General features: G+C 34.6%; 1 protein-coding gene across 1 annotated transcript in view; it reads left to right on the top strand.

The window, feature by feature from the left end:
* The window catches only part of LOC140151412 (NADPH:adrenodoxin oxidoreductase, mitochondrial-like), a 704,260-nt gene that overhangs the window by 313,180 nt on the left and 368,227 nt on the right, over positions 1-22,853 (top strand). The window contains exon 9 of the mRNA XM_072173745.1: positions 7,185-7,356. Within this exon, the coding sequence (XP_072029846.1) occupies positions 7,185-7,356 (172 nt within the window). The remainder of the gene's footprint in view (positions 1-7,184; positions 7,357-22,853) is intronic.

Below are 22,853 nucleotides of genomic sequence, written 5' to 3'. Positions count from 1 at the left end.
GGTCTGTCAACAGCCTTTTTCACCTTTTGTTCAGCAAAGAATAAAACAAAAATTCAAATTCAAATCCCCGAACAAAATCAAGGCAAATCATTGAAAGTTACACGTACACTAGCAATCATGTAGACATGACCTCTTTACAAATGGAAAACATATTTTGCAAATATTCACATGTGGAATTGTGGAATGATACAAAGGCTTCCTCCAAAAATCATCCAATAGCATTATACCCAGGGGATATATCACAAATATGATCTATATAGAAGACATTCACAGCAGATTTGAGGGTAACCAGTAATCTGAAGGACCAGACAAGGCTTGCCTCTGGGATGTTCAGAGCAGGGATGTCACCACACTGGTCAGAACCGGCCGGCTACCCACAGCCAGTACTCAGTGATAATGACCGGCACTTAGCCCTTATGAAGCCTTCACGACCAGCACTAAATTTAAGTTAAATATATGACATGTTCATTCAAAATAAGTCTATTGTTGTTCAAAAATCCATTTAAATTTTTGTGTTTAATGTTTGGTTATCTTCAGTAGATAGCATAACTAAAACCTCGGAACAGTTTAAAAATCTACTTTCTTTTTACATTTCTGTGCATTTTTTCTTCTTAACACACCTTCATTTTATAAGTCACAAGAAAACCAGGTGTTCATGACAATTCATGAGATTGAAATGAGTGGAATTAATTACATCTTTACAACAGCATGACTACTGTAATAAAACCTAGTGTAACTAATGTATGGCATCATTATTTTATCTGCTCATGCAAATATTTCCAATTGCTCATTTTTTTAATTATTTGACAATAGTGTCCATTCTGTTGGGCTGTTCCAATTGAAATCCATACACCCCCTATGGAAGATGTGACCTTAATCTTCCACACATGCAGGGGTGTGAGTTTCAAATGGGGTTACCTGATTGGGTGACTCCACTTGAAATCTACACTCTCTATGTTGGAGATTAAAGGTTGTGTCTTCCATAGGGGGTGTATGGATTTCAACTGGAATAGTCCACTGTACTTGTGTTTGCTTGCAGTAGATGATAACTCTATTCCTGATAAAAAATACAACAAAAAAATACACATTTTTTCAGATTAGAATATACTCATTTCTACTGATTTTATAGTTGAGGCCTTACTAAAAGTCCATATTTAATCTTTTAAAAAAGGGGTGAAAAATCTCCCTTTTTCGTGGTAGAATAATTAAGCGAACCCTAAAGCAGTATTCAGACTTTTTATTGTACGTAAAATATTGTATGCAACATATCTACATTGTTTAATCTATTGCCATTCTATTTCCAGTAATGTTTAAGTTCTAACGAATGTTTGATGACGTAAAATCGATAATATATTTCTACTAGATATTACATGTAACATACTATCGATTTTTCGTCATCAAACATTCGTTAGAACTTAAACATTACTGGAAATAGAATGGCAATAGATTAAATAACATAGATATGTTGCATACAATATTGTACGTGTAATACTCGGAGTCTGTGGAGCGCTTAATGTTCAAATGTTTTTGGTGAAGGGGAAGGAAGGAAGAAAAAAAAAGATAGAGAGAAGTTACTCTGGTCAGGTTTTGAACCAGGGACCTCTTTGGTACAGAGGACAAGGCTGGTTATTTTGTGTGTACACTGTACATGTGGGATTGGATGATTGTCCAGTCAGATCATGTGGAATGCTTGCACCTGTAGTCCCTTTATGCTGTGGGATTTTGTGGTGTTTAGTAATGCTAGGGTTAATGTATATGCCTCAATGAAGGAAAAGAAGAAGTTTATTAACTCTAATGCTCTGATGGGTTTTTTTTGAAGGGGAAGGAAAGAAAGGAAAGAAGGAAGGATGGAAGAAAGAAGAGAGAAGTTAAGATTTTGTGGTATTTGGGTTTGGTAGTATTATGGTTAAAAATTATACTTTAGTCCACCTCAAGTTCGGTAGTAACATTATATGCATATTTTGGGGGCATTATTTATCTGTACACATAAAGTAAATCATGCAGAATGTACATCATGTACATATACAAGGGCAGTTTGTTGGTATACTTGTGGCGCAACCGTGAAATTAAACTTGAAGAGAACCAATGTATAATAACAGCAGTATGGATTCTAATTGTGTGCAATACTAGTATGTGTTAACTACTCCCACCACTACTGCTATGCCCACCTATGACCACCTATGACCTACCATCCTTATGTGGATACTTTGTGTGTTTTAATGCAATTTTAGGACAAACAATACATATTACAAGACAGTATATAGTTGCCAATCAAATTATAATCACAGATAGTTGCATTAAATGACACCTTAGAATTCAATTCTATGGTCAATTTTTACTCTTTATTTATCAATATTTACAGAGTTGACCTAACAGTGAATCAATTGAGGGATATTGCACACACCATCAATGATCAGAAAAGTAGTAATGCAAGTGTGTTTTTACTGTAAGAATTACCATGATACCTGTAACCATGTAACCTTATAATACAAACTATTTATGAGTGCAGTGGTTGAAATAAAATCACAGAGTGAAAGATAGATGGTTCCATTTTATGAGCCAATATGTGATGCAATCAGGCAAATGAGTCTGATGTTGATCAAAATCAAAATTCAGTTTTCATTTTTATTTTGCTGAAAACCCCATCATAGTTAGATTAACAGTTCTAGAGATAGGGTCATTTTAGTGTTGCTCAGAACAATAAAATACAAAGGAAGTTGAATACTACTATTGACTATATTTCTAAATCAATTTTCCCGATATCCGACTCATTTTGCTTGATCACATAACATATTTGACCCGGTCTGATCCACTCAGGCCAAAGTCAGAAATTTTGAAAATTGAGTTACTACCATTACTTACTTGCTCAGTACCCAAGCTTACTTATGTTGAATCCCCAGGTTTCTTGATTACTTGGTTGCAAAGTTATGAACCTTTTATGTATCCATTTTTGTATGTTTTTTGTTTTTTCTCCTCTCTTTTTGCCTATATCTCAGAGTCATTATTGCCAACTTTAGCCTGATTGAATCAGATCTGACAACACAAATTTAAGACAGTTACTATTTATCTATAATTATTACTCTGATTTACTCATACATTGCTGAAGAGACTATACATGTAATATGAAAGTGAACATACTCATGATCCTGAAATGCTGCGTCAACAGAGAAAATGGATTTCATCTATTTTACATAACAGAAATTTGATACTCCTAGATATAATCATGATTTATAAAAATTAATTTCAAAAGACTATAAGCATAAATAAAGAACTGTGAACAAAATGTTTGTACAAATTATGTATTATGTACAAAATGGAAGCTAAAACTCACTATGAATGCTGTTATTTTATACACAACAATAAATTATTTCATAACATGTTCATGATTCATCCATTATACCTTACTGTAGTAGATCATCTCTCAAAATACATGATATTGTACAGAAATGTCAATCAAGCTACCAGTATTGATGCATATAAAATATATTCTGATGTATAAAAGATTTGTGCATACATGTATATAAAGTGCTTAAAAATGGCGCATGTAAGTTTTGAGATCGGCGTATTTCATAATATTACCAAAGAGGGATGTAGCCAGCCTCCTGGTTGACAAGATTTTGTAAATTTCCTCTCCACTTCTCTTTCCCCTTTTTCTTTTTGCCTCTTTTCCTTCCTCTTCTAGTTCCCTTTCTCACATATCTTGAAGTATACCCTGCATCAAAATTAAAATATCTTAAGTTTAATATTTGGCTAAGGAAGTCAAAATTCATACTGGGACAATAAACAATCACACTTATTTTCACCGTTGGTGTCAACATTATGATGAGTTCACTAAGCTCACTAGATCTACTACATAACAGACTTTTGGAGATATTAAATTTAAAAAAATATCAAAGTGAAAATAAGAATAAAATTGGACCAAGTTTGAAAAAGGTCAAAGACACAAAGAAGAATATTTGTAAGCTTTGGAGCTTCTTTTACGAGTGTAATGGTTTTTTGTTAGACATAGCTATCTCACATCACACCACTGCCAAGTATGAAATATGCACTGCTGTATACCTATCATCATGTTGAACATTATAGGGAAACATTAACTGCTTTTTTCATCAGTGGTGTGACGATACTGTGTATAAGAATTGCAATTCTTATACACAAAATAATGCTCAAATTTGTCATGGCTTTAAACACTAATGAACAAGGGGAAAGTATATAGTGTCATTTAAGATATGAGATAATGCAGTATTCATAGGAGTGGAATAATTTGATGGTTTGAAATAAATGAAAAATGCAATTAAATTTGTGTGTTCATGTGTATTGTATATTTTGCTAACCTGCATCAACTATTGTATACCTGGAATTTTGCAAGGTCTTTATTTGGTGCTGTTTGTTGTTGATTTTAGAATCACAAATTTAAAAGCTCTTGAAAATATTGTTAAACTGTATGGTTCAATTTGTATCTCTTTAGAACTGTGAATAAAATAAGCATGGTAAACATTGACACTGGTTTGTTCATAACATTTTATTCGCTAAATTTGTCCTGATGTAATAAATAAATAAATAAATAAATAAATAAACAAACAAACAAACAAACAAACAAACAAACAAACAAACAAACAAACAAACAAACAAACAAACAAACAAACAAACAAACAAGCAAGCAAACAATGCGGTATATTACTTACACAAAGCTACTCTGAATTGGAAGAAAATACAAGAAACCCTCAATGAAAATGGTTGATAGAAATTTTTGGCCATATTCATACCCCTTTTCCAACTCCTTTTCATCCAATGACCTGTTTTTTACCCTTACTTATAACCACCACCAAATGACTCTCCTTTCTTTGACTTTTTTCTCTAATTCTATATGATGAGCAAAAATTAATGAATGAATAATGAGAGAATAAAACTACAATTTCATTTGTCCAAATTTGTATTTTTTGTGATAAAGTTTGATTACTTTTGATGTTTAAAATGTGCAAAATTTATTTTAGTACTTCAGCAATGCTTTGCCCTACTGAATGAAAAGGGGGTATTTTCAATCAATGGCCCCTTTATTGTCCCCTGCATTGCTCTGACATACAATTATAAATTAATGCTGGCCACACATCAGCAGCACTTATAAAGTTCAGTGCCCCCATCCCAGCACTTTCCTGACAATGTTAATGACTGGTTGGCAATGAAGGATGGAGTAATTGTGCTTAATGCTAATACAGGACAAGAATGGTGTATGCCCCATGGGATGCTTAAGGGAAAGGAGGGTGTAGGGGATGTACAAGTGAGATAGGTAGCAATTTCAGGTTGTTAGCATGTTGTCAATGAAGGTTTGTCTAATTTAATGTATTGGTGTTTTCCAGTGGCGGCACCACGGGGGGGGGGGGGCATGATTTTGCAAATGCCCCCCAGTCGGAACTCTTCCCCCCCCCCATTGCCCCCCCCAGTAAAAACCCAAAATACAAAAATTTCCATTTTTCGGCGATTTTGCCCCCCTCAATGCCCCCCTGGAAAAAAATCCTGGTGCCGCCACTGGTGTTTTCACTTAATGAACCATCTTTTCGTCAAATCACAAGATACCAAGAAATGGGGGAATATTTGTATGGGGGTACCCACCTTAACTAGTTATTTCTAGATAAATATATATAGATACTTAGCAATGGGAAGTGGGTATTTGTATGGGGGTACACACCTGAACTAGTTAGTTCTAGATAAACATAGAGATAGCAGCGTGAATTTTGACAAATATGTGGGTGTGTGTGTGAGACAATTTTTTTAAATGGTCTTCAGGACAAGCAAAACACACAGGGTCTTTTGGGGAGAGGGGAATGAAAATGTGACCTTTCAAATAGCACATGAATATGTTGAGTGTCCCCTTTCCCTAGTACTAAAGACCTGACTGATTTAGTGTAAATGATAAATGACATTTATTGATTTTATAATGGGTTTGCATGAGAAATTGTGTTTGCTTTAATTGCTTTTAATGTGTTTTCCTTTTAAAATCAGTAATGAGTACATAACATCAAAGGAGTGCTGTATTAAACCATATACTAGTTATACAACACTTGAATTTTTATGCCATTCAAAATATAGCAGTGAAGGGATGAACCTTTTACCTGTTTGTCACAGGGTCCTGCGGTCCTTGAGATTCCTTGAAAGTCCTTGAATTTGAAAACACCTTTTCAAGGCCTTGAAAATCCTGGAAATTTGCAAAAGGTCCTTGAAAGTCCTTGAAAATTGGAATTTTATCTAAAGTATAATTTTGACAAAATCCTTTCCAATTGGAAAAAAAGATTGAAAATATTCACTCTAAAAAGTTTGAAATCTCATTCCAAACATATGTAACACATGTCATTTGGAAAAACATGAAATCAGTCTACAAAAAGAGTAAGAGTCAAACCAAGAAACGTTTTCAATCTATTTTTCAATCTATTTAGATTGATTCCCATCAGCTGTTGTTAAAAGATTGAAATATTTCAATCGGTCGATATAAGAGAGTGTGCAGAAAGGCACCCAATTACAACATTCCTTTGCCCTGATGGTTAGAGAACATTCTGAGTTTATCTCTGCCTGCGATTATAATACATTTTCTGAATATGTAAGTTTTTATTGTGATCGCTGTATAAACTTGCCCATGTGTTCCAACGTATATTCTTCATTTAAAGCAATAAAATCATAAGCAACCACTACTTTACAATAAAGCCGCATTTTCAATATTAACCACCTCCTGACTAAAGATCTATATTTATGCACTAGATGACACAATCAATTTTGACAATATCTTGAGGTGCCATTTTTTCCCACCAGGTTCAGCAAGAATCAATGATTAAGTTTGTATTTTTCAGTGTTATTTGAAACATGTAGTGTGCTCTTTTGTGTGTAATTTGTACCTGATGTTGGACCTATTGAAACCTGGTTGCTTGTTTTACTTGTCACCCAATTCAACAAAGTATAATGATGACTGCTTAGTGCCAGAAGTGGGTAAGTGCATTAGCTGCCATGTGTAGTTGCATACAATATATTGTGTGTAAATTGCAAAATGTTCACAGTGCATCTACTGCACTTCCCCACTTCTGGCACTGAGCAGTTGATAAATTAACAAATACTTTGAATCTTGTGTGATGGAAGTCAAATTTTACTTCTACACTTTTTAATCAGTATATTATCTATGTCTGTCATTCCAATACACACAGGTCATTGATGGAATAGAAAAGGCAGTTCCTACAGGAGAAACTGAGGATTTCCCCTGTGGACTAGTTTTGAGAAGCATAGGATACAAGAGTCTTCCTTTGGATCCCATGGTGCCATTTGACAGCAAGAAAGGAGTCATACCCAGCACTGAAGGACGTGTTCCTGGGGTCAAAGGTAAGTGATATTAACTTCTACTTTGTATTCTTCTTCCTCTGCTTCTGTGGTAAGTGGTATTTCAATTGCATGGAGATAATCCCATTTATGTTAGCTGCAGTGGCGTAGTCACATGTTTGGGAAGAGAGATGCTAGCTGCCATGATATTCCAAGGTTTTTGCCCTGTTTTGTTTTAACAAACTGGCCAAAAACCTTTTAAAATGTTAAAATTTTAAAATCTTGCCTCCCGTGTAAGTTGCCCTTCCTTCTTTGGTTTCCCACCCCTTTGAAAAATATGGCTATATTACTGCTTATAGATGCAGACTAGTTTGCTCATATTGGGCTATTCCAGAAATTAAAGGCACACCCCCTAAAGAAGACATGGGATTCCCAAAAATTTTCACCATTTTTTGCTCTGGGAATTCCCAAAAAAAATGGCCATTATTCTCACAACCCTAAAGAAGACATGGGAATTCCCAAGAAAAAGACGCCTTTTTAGGCTTGGGAATTCCCAAAAATTTAGGCAAAAATTTGCACGTCTTCTTTAGGGACACTGGGAATTCCCATTTTTTTAAGCATTTTTTTTTTCAAAATGGGAATTCCCATTATTTCGGATATAATATTTTGGTTTGGGAATTCCCAAAACATTATGGTACAAATTTACATGTCTTCTTTAGTCCCCTTTTGCCTTTTTTAGGAGTGCAAATTTTCTTCCAAAAGGGGTTGTCATTATTCTGGAAACCCTAAAGAAGACATGGGAATTCCCAAGAAAAGACACCTTTTTAGGAGTGGAAAGTCCACCAAATCGGCCATTGTTTTATTATTTTCAAAACCCTAAAGAAGACATGGGAATTCCCAAGAAAAATGTCCCCTTTTTTAGGAGTGGGAATTACCCCCGTTATTATTCTTAAAACCTAAAGAAGACATAAGAATTCACAAGAAAAAAGACCCTTGTTTCTTTTTAGGAGTGGACATTCAGAATAGGGGATTCTATAGAATAAAGAAACTATTCTTGCAAATATCATATAGGGTGGATAAGTTAAATTTTGGTTTAAAAAGTACACAATTTTGTTCTTCTCTTATTTACCCCCATCAAAACTTCTTGTGTTAAAACCAATGTGCTAAGAACATTGTAGGCTTTCAAAAAAATCAAACTTCAATAATGAGTTATGTTGCCTTGCTGAGATACAGCACATATCCTGGAAATCAGGATCTGTGGATACAGTGTGTTCAAAAACCATACATAATTTTAATATATTTTATGACTTTCTCAATCAAAACTATCAGCCATTTCCTAATCTAACCATCTTCATATAAATGTGCATGAAAAGGTATGTAAGATTTGGAATTCCAACCAAATTTAACATTGTGTGAGCACATGCTCAACTGGACAAATATCCACATTGATATTGCTGGTGGTGGAGACATGGTTAGCATAATTATGTAAAAGTATCTCATACTAGTATGGGGCAGTATAGGTTTATAATGCAGCAAACATTGAAATGTGTAGCATATATCATCTCAGGACAAATCTATCACGTATTATGTAAGCCTAATCTAAAAACGGCCTAATATCTCATGACTAGTTATATTAAATTACTGGTGAAATCTTACAACTAAACCTCATTAGGTAGTTGAGAATGAGGTTTTAATAGCTAGTCAGTAAGTTGTTTAATAGCCAGTATCTCAGTACCAATGAACGCCTTTTTAGTTGTGACTGTCCTTTTGTAATAATATCGCCAAAATATTAACCCTAACAACTGCCCTAATCCTAAACATAATCATAACCCTAACACTGATGCCTAAACAATAGACCTAATCCTAAAACCATACTAAATATAAACTTTAAAAAAAAGTAGAGCATGCACATGTAATTTTCAAGTGGGGGTAAAATAGTCCAAAAACAGGGTACTTGAAAGAAATCTTTAAACAACAAAAACATTTTGCTGGTTTTTGTAGTAAATATTACCCTTAGAAATGGAGTAAAAATAACCCCTATGATATGTGGTAAATATTACACCTATAAAAGCTTATAAAATGTTGTAGGGGTTTGAAGTTTCCCCCACTCTGGCCTCTGCCCCTCCTGCCATGCAATGAATAAGTTTGATCATGTTGATAGTTGCGGAAGAGCAACCTAATTGGTGTCATTTAGAGACCTGCCACCAACGTCCACCATGACCACAGACAAATGTAAGCATTTGCTACTTTCTTGTTCCAAGAAATGCAATTAAATAATATTTTAATATTATTTAAAAGAGGAAGCATGTTCATCTCTTATACTTCCACTTGCCTGATCCTGAGCCTGGGTCCCCTCGCCCCCGCCCTCGCCCTCTTTTCAGTCATTCTTCTCCATTCCGGCGTGCCTAACGACTGGACCTTTTGACCACCTATATAATATATAGACATTCCTGAATAGTGCAACACATGGCCTTTCTGTCTTGTTGGTGGTCGTCCTAATTGTCTCAAGACATTGAAGTCATTCTGGTATAGACTTGGAATGGAATGGGAGTTGTTCTACTAGGCATATGTGGGGGCAATTTAACAATATACCCAAACCATATCAATTGCCCAAAATTAAATCACAACAACAAAATGGGATGTTTTATTTCAGGCTGATATTTTTTATAATATAAGTCAAAAAAACAATCTTCACCGTCTCATCTTGACACATGTGATGGGAAGTCAGTAGAAAGAAAGTTCCAGTGAATTGGCATTCATATTTCCCTTGCTAATTCTATAATCGTCCATATGACAAACAACATATCATTATCATATCAGTAGAGTTTCTGGAGCTTCGGAATCCACATTGTTCCTCTCTGAGGTTGTCGCCATTTATAATGGTTTACTGGTTCAGAATCATCTTGCAGAATACTCTCCATCTCTCTGGGATGGACAGAGTGATTGCTCATAGTTGGCTGAGTCTAGTTTCCCCTGGGCCTCAAGGAAGAACAGATGATTAATTGTGTTTTCAACTGATTGAGTGAAGAAAGAAGAAATAAAGCAAACAAACAAAATCCCCCTTCTTGAATCCTGGGTGACAAGACCCTTGCTCCTTTCAAATGCCAGGGCCTTTATTTCCCCCTTACTTTTTTGTAACCTAGTGACCTATATTTCATGCACATCGATCAATATTGGAAAACTTATGCCTCCGCATCAGGCTGCATGTTAATTTAGGTGAGTCATATTTTCACATATTAACATTCTGAAGTTGAAAGATCTATAATGGTACAGGGTGTCCCCCACCCCCTCCCCCCAAAAAACAGAACCCTCATTGTGCCCTCTTTTTCTCCTATTTCTGAAAAGGTGATCAAATATATTTTGGTAGGTAAAGAAACCTTTAATCGTTAGCTTAAATAAACCAAAATAATTATGAAGATAATGTCCCTGTTTTTCACTCGGTACACGGATGAGGTTTGGCTTTGGAATGGTCTGCAAGATCACCAGACCTCACACCGCTTGATTTCGTCCATTGGGGCATTCTTCGCAACCGTATTACTGCTGCATTCACAAGTATTGGTATGCAACGTGATTGATGCAGTGAGGACCAGGGCTGAAACAGGTATTTGTCAAGAAGGCAACCAGGTAGAGGGCAGAGCAGCACAGTAAATTCACTTCAGAAGAACCAAAGACAACCCAAACAGCCCTTTTCAGGGCTACCTTTTATCCCAAAAAGAGAAATGACTTATGTTGTAAATAAAAAGAAAGCAAGAAACAACAAAGTAAGAAAGTAAGAAACATAATAAACAAAGGCATAAATAACCAAAAAAATAAGAAATTACCCCACATCCATTTTGCCCACAATTATGACACGTAACAAATTCCATAGCCCATAAGCCCACCGGTAAAGCCCATTCCCTAAATAAAGTTGTTATTTTATAAAGTTATCATTGAGTAATGTTTGATATTCATGCATTATTAATCTTTGAAGTAGCCAAACCTCCTAGATCCTCCGTGGACAGAGGGAAAAAGGTGTACATTTCTTAAAAACAGCATATCTTCAAAAGTTGTGAGCCGATTGAGGGGAAATATTTTTTTTCAATTTATTAAAGCTAACGATTAAAGGTTTCTTTTCTTGCCTCAAATCTACATTTCCTTAAAATGACTGAGATGTAGGTAGTCAAAGAATATGAGAAAAAGTGTGCCTATACATGTATATGGACAAGGTTAACATTTTGTCATTAAATTGCCATTTGTTCAAAATCCGTAGAATTTATGTTAATATTATATTATTGACCAATTTGGTATTTCTACAAAGCCTTTTAATTGTTTTCAAAGTGACTTAAAGAAGGCATTTTCACTCTAATAGTGTCCAATTAGTTACCCATGAATTGCCCTTATTTATAATATGATGAGAACAAAATATTTTAGAATTTTCAGGCAGGTATCTGCTGTCATCAAACAGGACTTGTGTCATCAACCATATTTCTCTATTTTAGGTGTGGTATGGCTCTGAAGGGCCAAGACAAATATTGGAAACTTGAAAAACTAATTTTCCATGATCTGTGGGGCATTCTTGACATTTTGTGGAAAATTGTTTAAGCTTTAGCATCCATAGCACTAGCGTTGGGCTGGGACAGGCATCTGCTATCTACTGAAGATAGCAACATTCACATACTTAATTCTGATTGGTTTGTGTGCTTATGTGTACAGTGCACACCGTGATTTTCTTCACTTGTTCCATTGTACTTTTGTATTGTTTACCTGACACTGCTATATGGGTTCTGGAATTGGTCATATTTGGCCATCAAACTTTACCTATTTTTATTTTGTTGTTCAGTTTAGCATGTCTGCATGCTTAGTACACATTATGTTAGTATACTTTTGCACTTTTTTCTTTCCAATTCTGAAAACCTGAATGGCTACACATGGAATGCCCAATCTATTAACATGATTAAAAGCTGCCAATGTTTGTGATTTTATTATGAGTCAAAAGTCATGTACTGGAGGCATAGCTATTAAAGCAGACATTAAAGGGGTGTTTAAATGACCCACAGCCTCATCCCCCACTTTTCTCAAAAAAGTTGAGATTTTTATACCACTGAAACCTCTGGCTACATAATGTTTATGTACATGTACAGAAAATTTCTTGCAGATTAATTCTTTTCAATAGCAAAAACATTGTCAAATTTGTATTTTGTTCTGGTTTGAAACCGAACAAAATTACAACACAGTGGCCTGTGGAGCAGTGTTATACACATAATCATGCATAACTCCAAACACAAAATCGGAATCAACTGACATTTTGGGGAAAAGCTTTTTTCATGGATATCTACAGAAAAATGTCATAAAAGTATCACAAAATACTTCTTTAACATGACCATATCCTTGCTGACATTATCAATGCTATGTTGGGCGGGACGGGAAGAGAACTATTTTACCGTAGTTAACATTTGAATGGGAGCCTGTTTAAACACCTGTATACGTGGTGTCCCGCCTATTAGGGTTAGGGTTAGGGTTAGAGTTCAGTTCATTATTGATCGGAAATTATATAGATATTCACTGGTAATAAATACTAGTCATAGTATATCGTGTGTATGCATTTTATTCCGTAATCATAAAAAGACGCCATGTAGCACAGTGGTCATGGTGGTATAGCATCTGACCCATAGGTTTTCTATTCCGAAACCGGGTGGATCCTTGGTAGAATTTTATATATTTTGTTTCTTTTTGTTAGGCAAGAGGAAATAACAATGGCATTATGTGGAATTTAACCTCATAATACTTATGTACATTATGATGCAAATGTTAAATACGGAAAAAAATATTGTGGATGGGGAGCATGACCTAGTGGTGTTTCCATTCAAATACTCCGCTCAGACAAATTAAAGATTACACTCAAGCAAGAGAAATGAAGACCTATAGGTTCTATAAAAGATATCCCAAGACTCCGTAAACTTTACAAGAATAAAGAAAAATGGATAAATTAAATTAAAATCCCAGCAAACACAAAAACGTTTTTAATAAGTTATATTTTGGCTTTTGGTTTAGGTAAAAACGTTTTAATAACATTAAAATGTCGGGTTATATAAAGGTCATAATAACGTTTAAAAATGTTTTGTATGAAAACACACTACAACAATATTTTGAAATGTTTTCAAAAAATGTTATTGTAAACTATTTTTGCAAACATTTTTGCCAAATATTGTGTCAATACTTAAATAACATTATGTTGAAATATTTGAACCCAGCAAACACAGAAATGTTCTTAAAATGTTTTTGTCAAAACCTTTTAATAACATTTAAATGTCGGGTTATATAAAGGTCATGAAAACGTTTTTAAAAACGTTATTGAACATATTTTTTGCTAACATTTTTCGCAAAATATTTTTTCAACCCCAAAATAACATTCTGTTTAGAAAGTTTTGTATCAAGTTTTCAAGAATGTTTTTGGAATGTTATTAAAACGTTTTTATACCATTTATATAACCTGACATTTAAACGTTTTCTGTAAAACATTTTTGTTTGCTGAGCAGTAGATTAGCAAAAATGTTTTTTTAAGGTTATGAAAACGTTTTATACTCTTAATATACCCTTTATATAACCCGACATTTAAACGTTTCTGACAACCTTTTATAACCTGTTGCGAATGATGTCGAAAACGTTTTGTATTTGCTGGGATACTAGTAGTCGCCCGAGTTAGTATTTACAAAAGGGGTGGGGAAAGTTCTTGATTTTGATTTGGGTAGGGGTATGCAGTTGGGATTTAAAAAATAAATAAATAAATAAACCAAATTTGATGAGGAGACCAACATTCTTTTTATTATTTCTGTTTAAAATTATGTTGAATTTGCCTAACTATTTATAGTAGTATGGACAAAATTGTACAAAATTTGCTAAAACAATAAAGAATTTTTTAGATTTTAGGAAATAATTGGAAACACCACATGCACCTCAAGACACAAATTAAATTATGGCCCAGAGTAATGCCAATAAACCTGAAATTCACCCTAAATCGAGGAGGGGGGCACTCGCTAAAATTGGGTGACGGGGATGTTTAAGTGTGGCCACATTGACCCTAGTTCCAGAAACTGTAACTCAGTATCTTCATTTATCATTAGGACGTTATTAGATACTGATACAGGTCCGTAGATGTCAGTATGTTTATGATAAAGACCGAAGTCCTGCTTGCAGGACTCCTTCTCACCCAAATGACCCCCTTATTTGTTTTACCGAACTCCTTCTCATCCAATGACCCCCTTTTTGTTTGCCTGTCACCAAAACATTCCCTTTTTTCACTTTTGGACACATTTCTGATAATTAATCTCTCACCGAATGCGGGACCCCGACATCTTTTATACTTATTTTTGTACTTTGGACCCAAATGTTTCCTAGTCTCATGGAAAGACCCCCCCTTTTTTTGGTAAGATTTTCCCCAGTCTCATGGAATGACCCCCTTCTTTGGACCTTCAGTCTCTCTAAATTAAGACCCCTAGTGGAAAGGTGGGTACCGAGATGTGCAGCAGATTTGCATAATTTCAGCTATTAACTTTGGGTATGTTTCAGTAGATATCCACAAAATGCCTATTCCCCAAATTTTAGTTGATTCCAACTTTTTGTTAGTGAGTTATGCATGATTTATATGTATTATAGGCTCAGTAGGCTACTTGTTATTTTGTAAACAAATACAAATTTGACATGTCACATGGGGGGAAATGGGAATTAAAACTACAAACTATTTTAAAATGTTGACACATTTTGACAAAATTTTGACATTTTTGTAAAGTATTTTTGAGAAAAAGTTGTACAAATTATGAAATTCAGTGAAATCACTCAAAATCTCATAAAATATTTTTGAAATTTAACAGTCCTCGATGTAAATGGTAGGGGAGACCGGGGTAATTGTGGCCCCCTTTTTGCATTTCTACCATGTAATTCTTTAAGTATATATGAACTGGAGAAGTAAAAAATCTGCATGAGTGGATAGAGGCAATGGGTACCTATAATATGTGATAGATATAATTTGAAAAAATATTACAATTTGCATAATAATTAACATAATGTTAATTAGTTTTCGGGGCCACAATTACCCCATGCATTGGGGTAATTGTGGCCTTTGTACAAAATAAAGAATTTAAAGAGTATTGTGAATCCAGTTCTTCCTGATAACTATTAATAACATGTTTTATAGTCATTGCAATAATTTCAGGCCATTTGAACTGGTTTATTTTCCAGAAAAGGGCATTTTAAGGCATTTTGTAAAATACTTACAACTATTATGCTAATTTTTGCATGCCGAAACTGCAGGCAAATCTGACTGTTCATTATACTTCCTTTTTTTGACTTGAAAACATACTAAATATGTCTTTTTGTTTCAATAATGACCCCCAAATGACTAATTTGATCAAAATATAACAGATTAATGACAAAAATAGCTTTTTAGGGGGGTCAGATGCAAGTAATTTGCATAAGACATGAATAGGGGCCACATTTAGCCCAAGCCGGATGTTACATAATATGCAAATTTAGCTCATTAAATAAACAATTTTTTTATAAAATTGTTATATCAATGGGAACTGTTATGATTACTTTTGATGTCAAACACATACAAAATAGTCAGTGATACAACCAATAAGTACCACCCCTATGAATAAAAAGTGGACTTGCCACTTTTTTAAAGCCATTTGCGATGTCGCTCCACTAATTAGACCCCCCTCATAAAAATTTTAATGCTATATGAATAATTTTGAAAAGCGGATGAAAAGCCGTCCATCATATGAAAATTTTGTCCTTTCGTAATAGATTTTTTTCCCAAAAGCACCTAAAAAATTTAGGTCTTTTCAAAAAAAATCACATACAAATAATAAATCACAAGAAAAAATATGTAATCGCAGGAAATAATGTGAAATAACAGGAAAAATCATTACATTATGATTTTTTTTTTTAAATTATTGTAAAAAATAGCCAAAGTTGTTAGTTTCTAAATCACTGAAAAATATATATAAATGAAAAATAATGTAAAATTGCATGAAATAATGCAAAATATTTTTTAAACACCTTTAATAATGTCGCTCTCCTTGGGACAACGACATTCGATTTAAAAAAAAGTCCCAAAATATAATTAATAGTCAAGATTATTTGGTCAATTTTAGTTATCATTTTAAATTATTAATATGTACATATATGTAATCACCTGATTGTAATCACCCTATAAAAATAAATTTTTTGAATTAAATTTGACTGGAAAAAATTATTAAATTTCATAGTCATTTTGAGAAAAAGCCCACAAATTATTTCACCATAATTATAGTGTGGAATTTGTAAGTGTTTTTACATATTGAGATTGAGGCTTTTGCTTGGGTAGAACTCAATTCAAAAGTATATTTTACAGCCCTGAGCTTCAATTTGTCCATCAAGACGTGTTCTTCACATTTCACCTATGGCCAAACCATCTCCATAAAATACAGTTAAATTGGTTTACAAAGATCTACAGGTTAAAATTTATATTGATTTGAACAAAGTTTACTAGTAAGTCAGACTAACACTTGAATTGATTCACATCAATATAAAGAGAAATGTACGATATATTCGGCCTAAAACCCCAGTAACCATGATAAAAAAATTCAAAAAGTAGCATGTTCAAGAAGGTATATTATGCTGCAGCACTGAATGTTTTATCTTGGATAATCTATGGTTTTATCAAACTTTGAACATGTACACTGTATAGCATGTATACTGTACTAGTCAATGATAGTAATGCTGCAGGCATCAGGCATATAGACCATAGATATTGGAACACATGGGTCAAGGTCATATTATGTAATAGTTTCTACCAAGGGTTTCTGGTTTCTACTGTCTAGCATAGCATGATCTGGTTAAATCAGGGATCTACTCTCACATCCCTGGTTTATTAATATTATGTAGCATTTATATTTTTGCAAAAGTCTGGTTTTGAAACTTCCACAATGCAGACAAATGTAATTTCCTTGGCCCATGAAGTCTTAAAGTTGGGCAGTGCATGGACACAAAGTTAAAGTCATACTTGATTTATTATATAAGTTGATATTTTAATACCACAAAATATTAACAGGCAAAATAAAGAGTTGAGATAACACATTTTGTCTTGTTTTGTGTGTCTTCCATGGGGTAAATTTGCAAGTGATTGAGTTATAAAAGTGCAGGAAATGATTGAAACTGCCCCCAAAATAAAGCAATTGTATAAAGAATTTTTGAATATGGTTAAATCGCATAACGTATTTATAAAAATGGTAAAATACCAAGTGATATTTCAAACTTCCCAAATAATTATATTGTAAGAAATTTACAAAAAATGCCAAAAAAGTTGTTAAATCGCATGAAATATTTAAAAAAAAAATCACAGGCAATAATCTAAAAACATCCTAACATTTGTAGAATTCCGGGATATATTTTTAAAATGTCTCAAAAACTGTAAAAACACAGTAAATATTTCAAAATGGGCAAAAAATTAGTAAAATGGCAGGAAATGTTTCTAAAAAGAGTGAAATCGCAGGGAATATTCAAAAATCACCTTAACAATATTTTTCAAAAAGTAAACTCACTGGAAAAAATCTAAAATCGCAACACATTTAGAAAAATAAAAGTGGAAATATGTCAAATACGTTAACAAAATGATTTCCCATTCCCCCATGAAACACTCCCGCCCGCGCCCGGTCGTTACACCTCTGAATAAGGGGCAGGGCAGAACAAATTTTGTGTCAAAGGGGTGTGCAATAATTATGAGCGGGAGGGGGTAAAATTTCAAACGGCTTGCCAAAATCGCTTGCCCCCCCTCTCGGCCCGCCAAAAATCACTTGCCTCCCCCTCGGCCCGCAAAAAAATCTTTGCCCCCCCTTTTGGGATTCCAAGTTTCAAACCTTAAATGGTCTATATACATGTTGCGAGCAGGAAGATTTACATAATTATTTAAGTGTTTCCGTGCCAAAAATCACTTCCTCTCGGCTTGCCAAAAATTGCTTGCCTCCCCCTTTTGGCTCACCAAAAAAATTTTGCCCCTCCCATTTTACCCTCCACCCAGGGCTCATAATTATTGCACAGCCCCTAAATTTTTAGGCTTGGGAATTCCCAAAAATATTGGTAAAAATTTGCCTGTCTTCTTTAGGTACACTGGGAATTCCCAATAGTTTTAAGCATTTTTTTCTGGCAGTGGGAATTCCCAAATAAAAAGGGCAGTATATTGAGGCAACCCTAAAGAAGATATGGGAATTCCCAAGAAAAGTACCCCTTTTTAGGCTTGGGAATTCCCAAAAATTTTGACAAAAATTTGCCTGTCTTCTTTAGGGTCACTGGGAATTCCCAAGTTTTTAAAGCATTTTTTTATCAAAATGGGAATTCCCAATTTTTTTGGATAAAATTTTGGTATGGGAATTCCCAAAAATTTTGGCAAAAATTTGCATGTCTTCTTTAGGGTCACTGGGAATTCCCAATAGTTTTAAGCATTTTTTTATCGAAATGGGAATTCCCAATTTTTTTGGATAAAATTTTAGTCTGGGAATTCCCAAAACTTTATGGTATAAATTCACATGTCTTCTTTAGGGGGGGTGCCATTAATTTCTGGAATAGCCCATTGTGGGGAGTGGGGCTTTATATTATGATAGAGGTTATCCGTGTTCTATAAGTTGCATATCCTATCAGCAACTGCTATACCGTGTTTAGGACTTTCAAAAGAAGTACCTGCATGTGCAACCATGACTGCTTCAAAATAGCCCGCTAAAGTCATGCAGGTAACTCCGAGGTCGTGCATTGAATTGGTTTGAATGAGGAATACTACGGGAATCAGCGCCTTTTGTTAGAAGTCACGCATGAGTAAAGTGGATAACCTCTGTCAATCACACTCAGAAATGATTCGTTTACAAGTAGTATTGATGTTTGAAATTTCTGAATACAGAGGTAAAACAGCATGCCCTATGGATAATTTGCACCTTCATATATACAAACCATTTCAAAAGTGAAGTCTTAGTAATTGGAAGCTTTCTTTCCTGAAGACACCAAAATCACTTTTTCCTTGTACTGTCATTTTTCTCAATTTTCTGTGATTCCTTTTCCCTGATGTAAGCCAGATGAAACAACCTTCCTTTTACACACTACTAACCAGGGCACGGTGGCTCAGTGGTTACGGCCTTGGACTCATAATCTGAGAGCTTGCTCGATGTGCGTGGGTTCGATTCCCCGTCCCACCACGCATGTTGCGCCCTTGTGCAAGGCGCTTTGCCTCGCTTGCCTCACCCCACCCAGGTGCAATGGGAAGCTGTTAGGGGTAGTCACAGTCGTTGTACTGATGGACCCTGCGCCACTTGTAGGCTGCAAACGTGGTTCCGACGTATTCTAATGACGGCGGAATAAATGTAAAGCGCTTTGAGGCTGTTTATGGCATAAAGCGCTATATAAATATCTACATTTATTTATCAAGTAGGTAGTTGATCATCAGATGCAAGCTGGTCTTTTTAATACAGTTTCTGATTATGACATGGTAGACTGAGATCATAAGGTACACATTTCTCTTGCTGCTGCCACCACTTGGTTACCTCTAAGTGCCACTTCAAAGAGGAGAAACAGGATGTGGATCTGTGTGGAAGACGGTCCAATCATGGCATGTGCAGGGGAAGAACATTAGGCTATCATATGCTGAAAACACCAAAAGTCTAGCATACTTGGTTCTAAAGTTATGAAATTTTGTGATGTTTATTTTCTTATGTATTTTAATGCTTTTTTACTCCATAGTTTTGCATTTATCTGAATTTCAAATTTGCCACTTTTGGCCTCCATGGACCAGATTGTGTCACAGATAAGACTGAAATTGTTATATTATGACTTTGAGGCAGTCTTGTACATGGATGAACATGGTATATGAGGTAGAAACACTGATCTGTATGATTTTACTTGATGCTACTGCAATATCATGATTCATATGCTATCTTTAATATAAAAAAAAGTAATATCAAGGAGATGAGGCTGTGAACAAATTTGACTGGAAAGCTGGATTTACAGTATTCATTAAACATGAAACACATAATATGTGACACGATCGAGGGAAATGAGTCGGATGTCGCTAATATTGATTTTGAGATATTTGCAAAGAAAGTGTTAAAATTCTTTTGTTTTATATTGTTTTCAGCGATTGATAAATTGACGTAACTTCACAAAAGAAATTCGTATCAACATGGGGTTTTCAGTTTCTGAAAGCCCTAAATGTCCTCTTCAGAAACATGTGTAAAACTCATTTTTGACCAGGGCTGACATGTGACTCATTCCCCTTGATCATGTCACATATGTAGTTGCAAAACTCAAGAGAACTTCGTTTTGAAAGTTTAATCTTTTTGTTCTTTACTAATCTTAGAATTGGAGTACATTGTTATCATTGTCAGAATAATGTATCATTGCTGACCTACATCATAGCAGTAAGTAGGCCAGTAGTACTTAATGTAAAGAACTCGCAAAGAAAATGTATTTGAAAACTATGCATTTCTCATTATATCCAATACACCTATTGCGGAAAACAGTCAGATCAGAATCTTTCCATCAACCTGCAAAATTACGAGGTATTTAGTTACTTAAAACTTAATACTTTGATACCTAACAAACATATATAAAAGTACAGACGATAATAGTGCTTCAAGTCAATATAGTTAACAAAAATGTGCCACTAGTATAGACACGATAAACAAGTATTATCCTGTGGCTGCTAGCCATTTCTACATCACAGAGCACTGCTGTGTTATCGCCTGTGATATCTAGCACGCAGTGACGCAGAAAAGATTATGGCTCTTAATATGCACATGACGTGACAAAGAGGACTGGATTGAGCCGACTTTTGGTGCAAACGTTGTGTTTGTAAACTTGTTGATTTATACTGGAATGATGTCTTGAGATTTGAATCGAGAGCAGACACAGGATTTACAAACATGTTGAATAATTGATGCAGGGATTTGTTTGTTTCAATGTAGTCGGGATGTGTTGACATTTTAATGTAAAAGTTCATGAACCTTGTTGTGGAAATTTAAGTTAAATGATGACTTGAATAATATAAAAACATCTGTATGCATTTTATTAATTTAGATAAAAAATTGAAAATGAAAGAACAGTTAACAATTTTTCCCATTTTACAATGGGCTTAATAATAATAATATTACACACTTATATATAAAGTGCATTAAACAAGCAAGTCTCTAAGGGCTGTGTATATGAATGACAAATTACAAAAGCATTATGATATCTTTAATAAAAAAAATGTCGGGTAGATGAGGTTGTGAACAAATTAAACTGGAAAGCTGGATATATACAGCATTCATTAAACATGAAACACATATTATATGTAGTTGCAAAACTCAAGAGAACTTCATTTTGAAAGTTTAATCTTTTTGTTCTTTACTAATCTTAGAATAGAGTACATTGTTATCATTGTCAGAATAATGTATCAGTACTGACCTACATCATAGCAGTAAGTAGGCCAGTAGTACTTAATGTAAATAAAGGACTCACAAAGAAAATGTATTTGAAAACTATGCATTTCTCATCATATCCAATAAACATATTTTGAAAAGCAGTCAGATCACAATCTTTCCATCAAGGTGCAAAATTAGGAGCTATTTGGTTACTTAAAACTTATTACTTTGATACCTATTCATAACCTCATTAATATACGCGATACATGCGATCCAATCATTTCTATTTATTTGCCAAAACGCAAACGCTGAAGACAGTCACTAATATTCAACAGTGGACCTCCGCGCCGTCAGCGTAAATATTAGTATCTTCCGCGCGCGCGCCGTGTTGTGCGTTGAACAAATTGCGAGAGCGCTGGTCACCATATTTGTATTGCGTGCTACCATATTTGCACAGATTGTGATTCGCACTTCTGTTATTGGTCGTTCTGTTTTAGCCTGATCGATTTTTGAAAAGGCAAAATGTAAAAATTGTTTATTTTTGAGGAAAATTGTGTGTTATTTTGTATAAAGTGAAGCGATGGAAGTGACGGTTATGAATGAGGTTAATACCTTTGCATCGGTAATATGTCGGGCATTGTGAAAAATCTAAACATTTTGCTTTGGACCTTGGGATATTCCTCAGTTCCAAAGGCAAAATTTTTATATTTTTCACAATGCCCTCCAATAACCGATGCGCAGTTATTAACCTCCAAACAAACATATATAAAAGTACAGACGATAATAGTGCTTCAGGTCAATATAGTTAACAAAAATGTGCCACTAGTAGTGTAGGCACGATAAACAAGTATTATCCCGTTGCTGCTAGCCATTTCTACATCACAGAGCACTGCTGTGTTATCACCTGTGATATCTAGCACGCAGTGACGCAGAAAAGATTATGGCTCTTAATATGCACATGACGTGACAAAGAGGACTGGATTGAGCCGACTTTTGGTGCAAACGTTGTGTTTGTAAACTTGTTGATTTATATGGGAATGATGTCTTGAGATTTGAATCGAGAGCAGACACAGGATTTACAAACATGTTGAATAATTGATGCAGGGATTTGTTTGTTTCAATTTAGTCGGGTTGTGATGTGTTGACATTTTAATGTAAAAG

The sequence above is a fragment of the Amphiura filiformis genome, chromosome 4, assembly GCF_039555335.1.
Source record: "Amphiura filiformis chromosome 4, Afil_fr2py, whole genome shotgun sequence".
NCBI lineage: Eukaryota > Metazoa > Echinodermata > Ophiuroidea > Amphilepidida > Amphiuridae > Amphiura > Amphiura filiformis.
The sequence above is the reverse complement of the archived record's forward strand: the minus strand, read 5'-3'. Positions and strand labels throughout refer to the sequence as shown.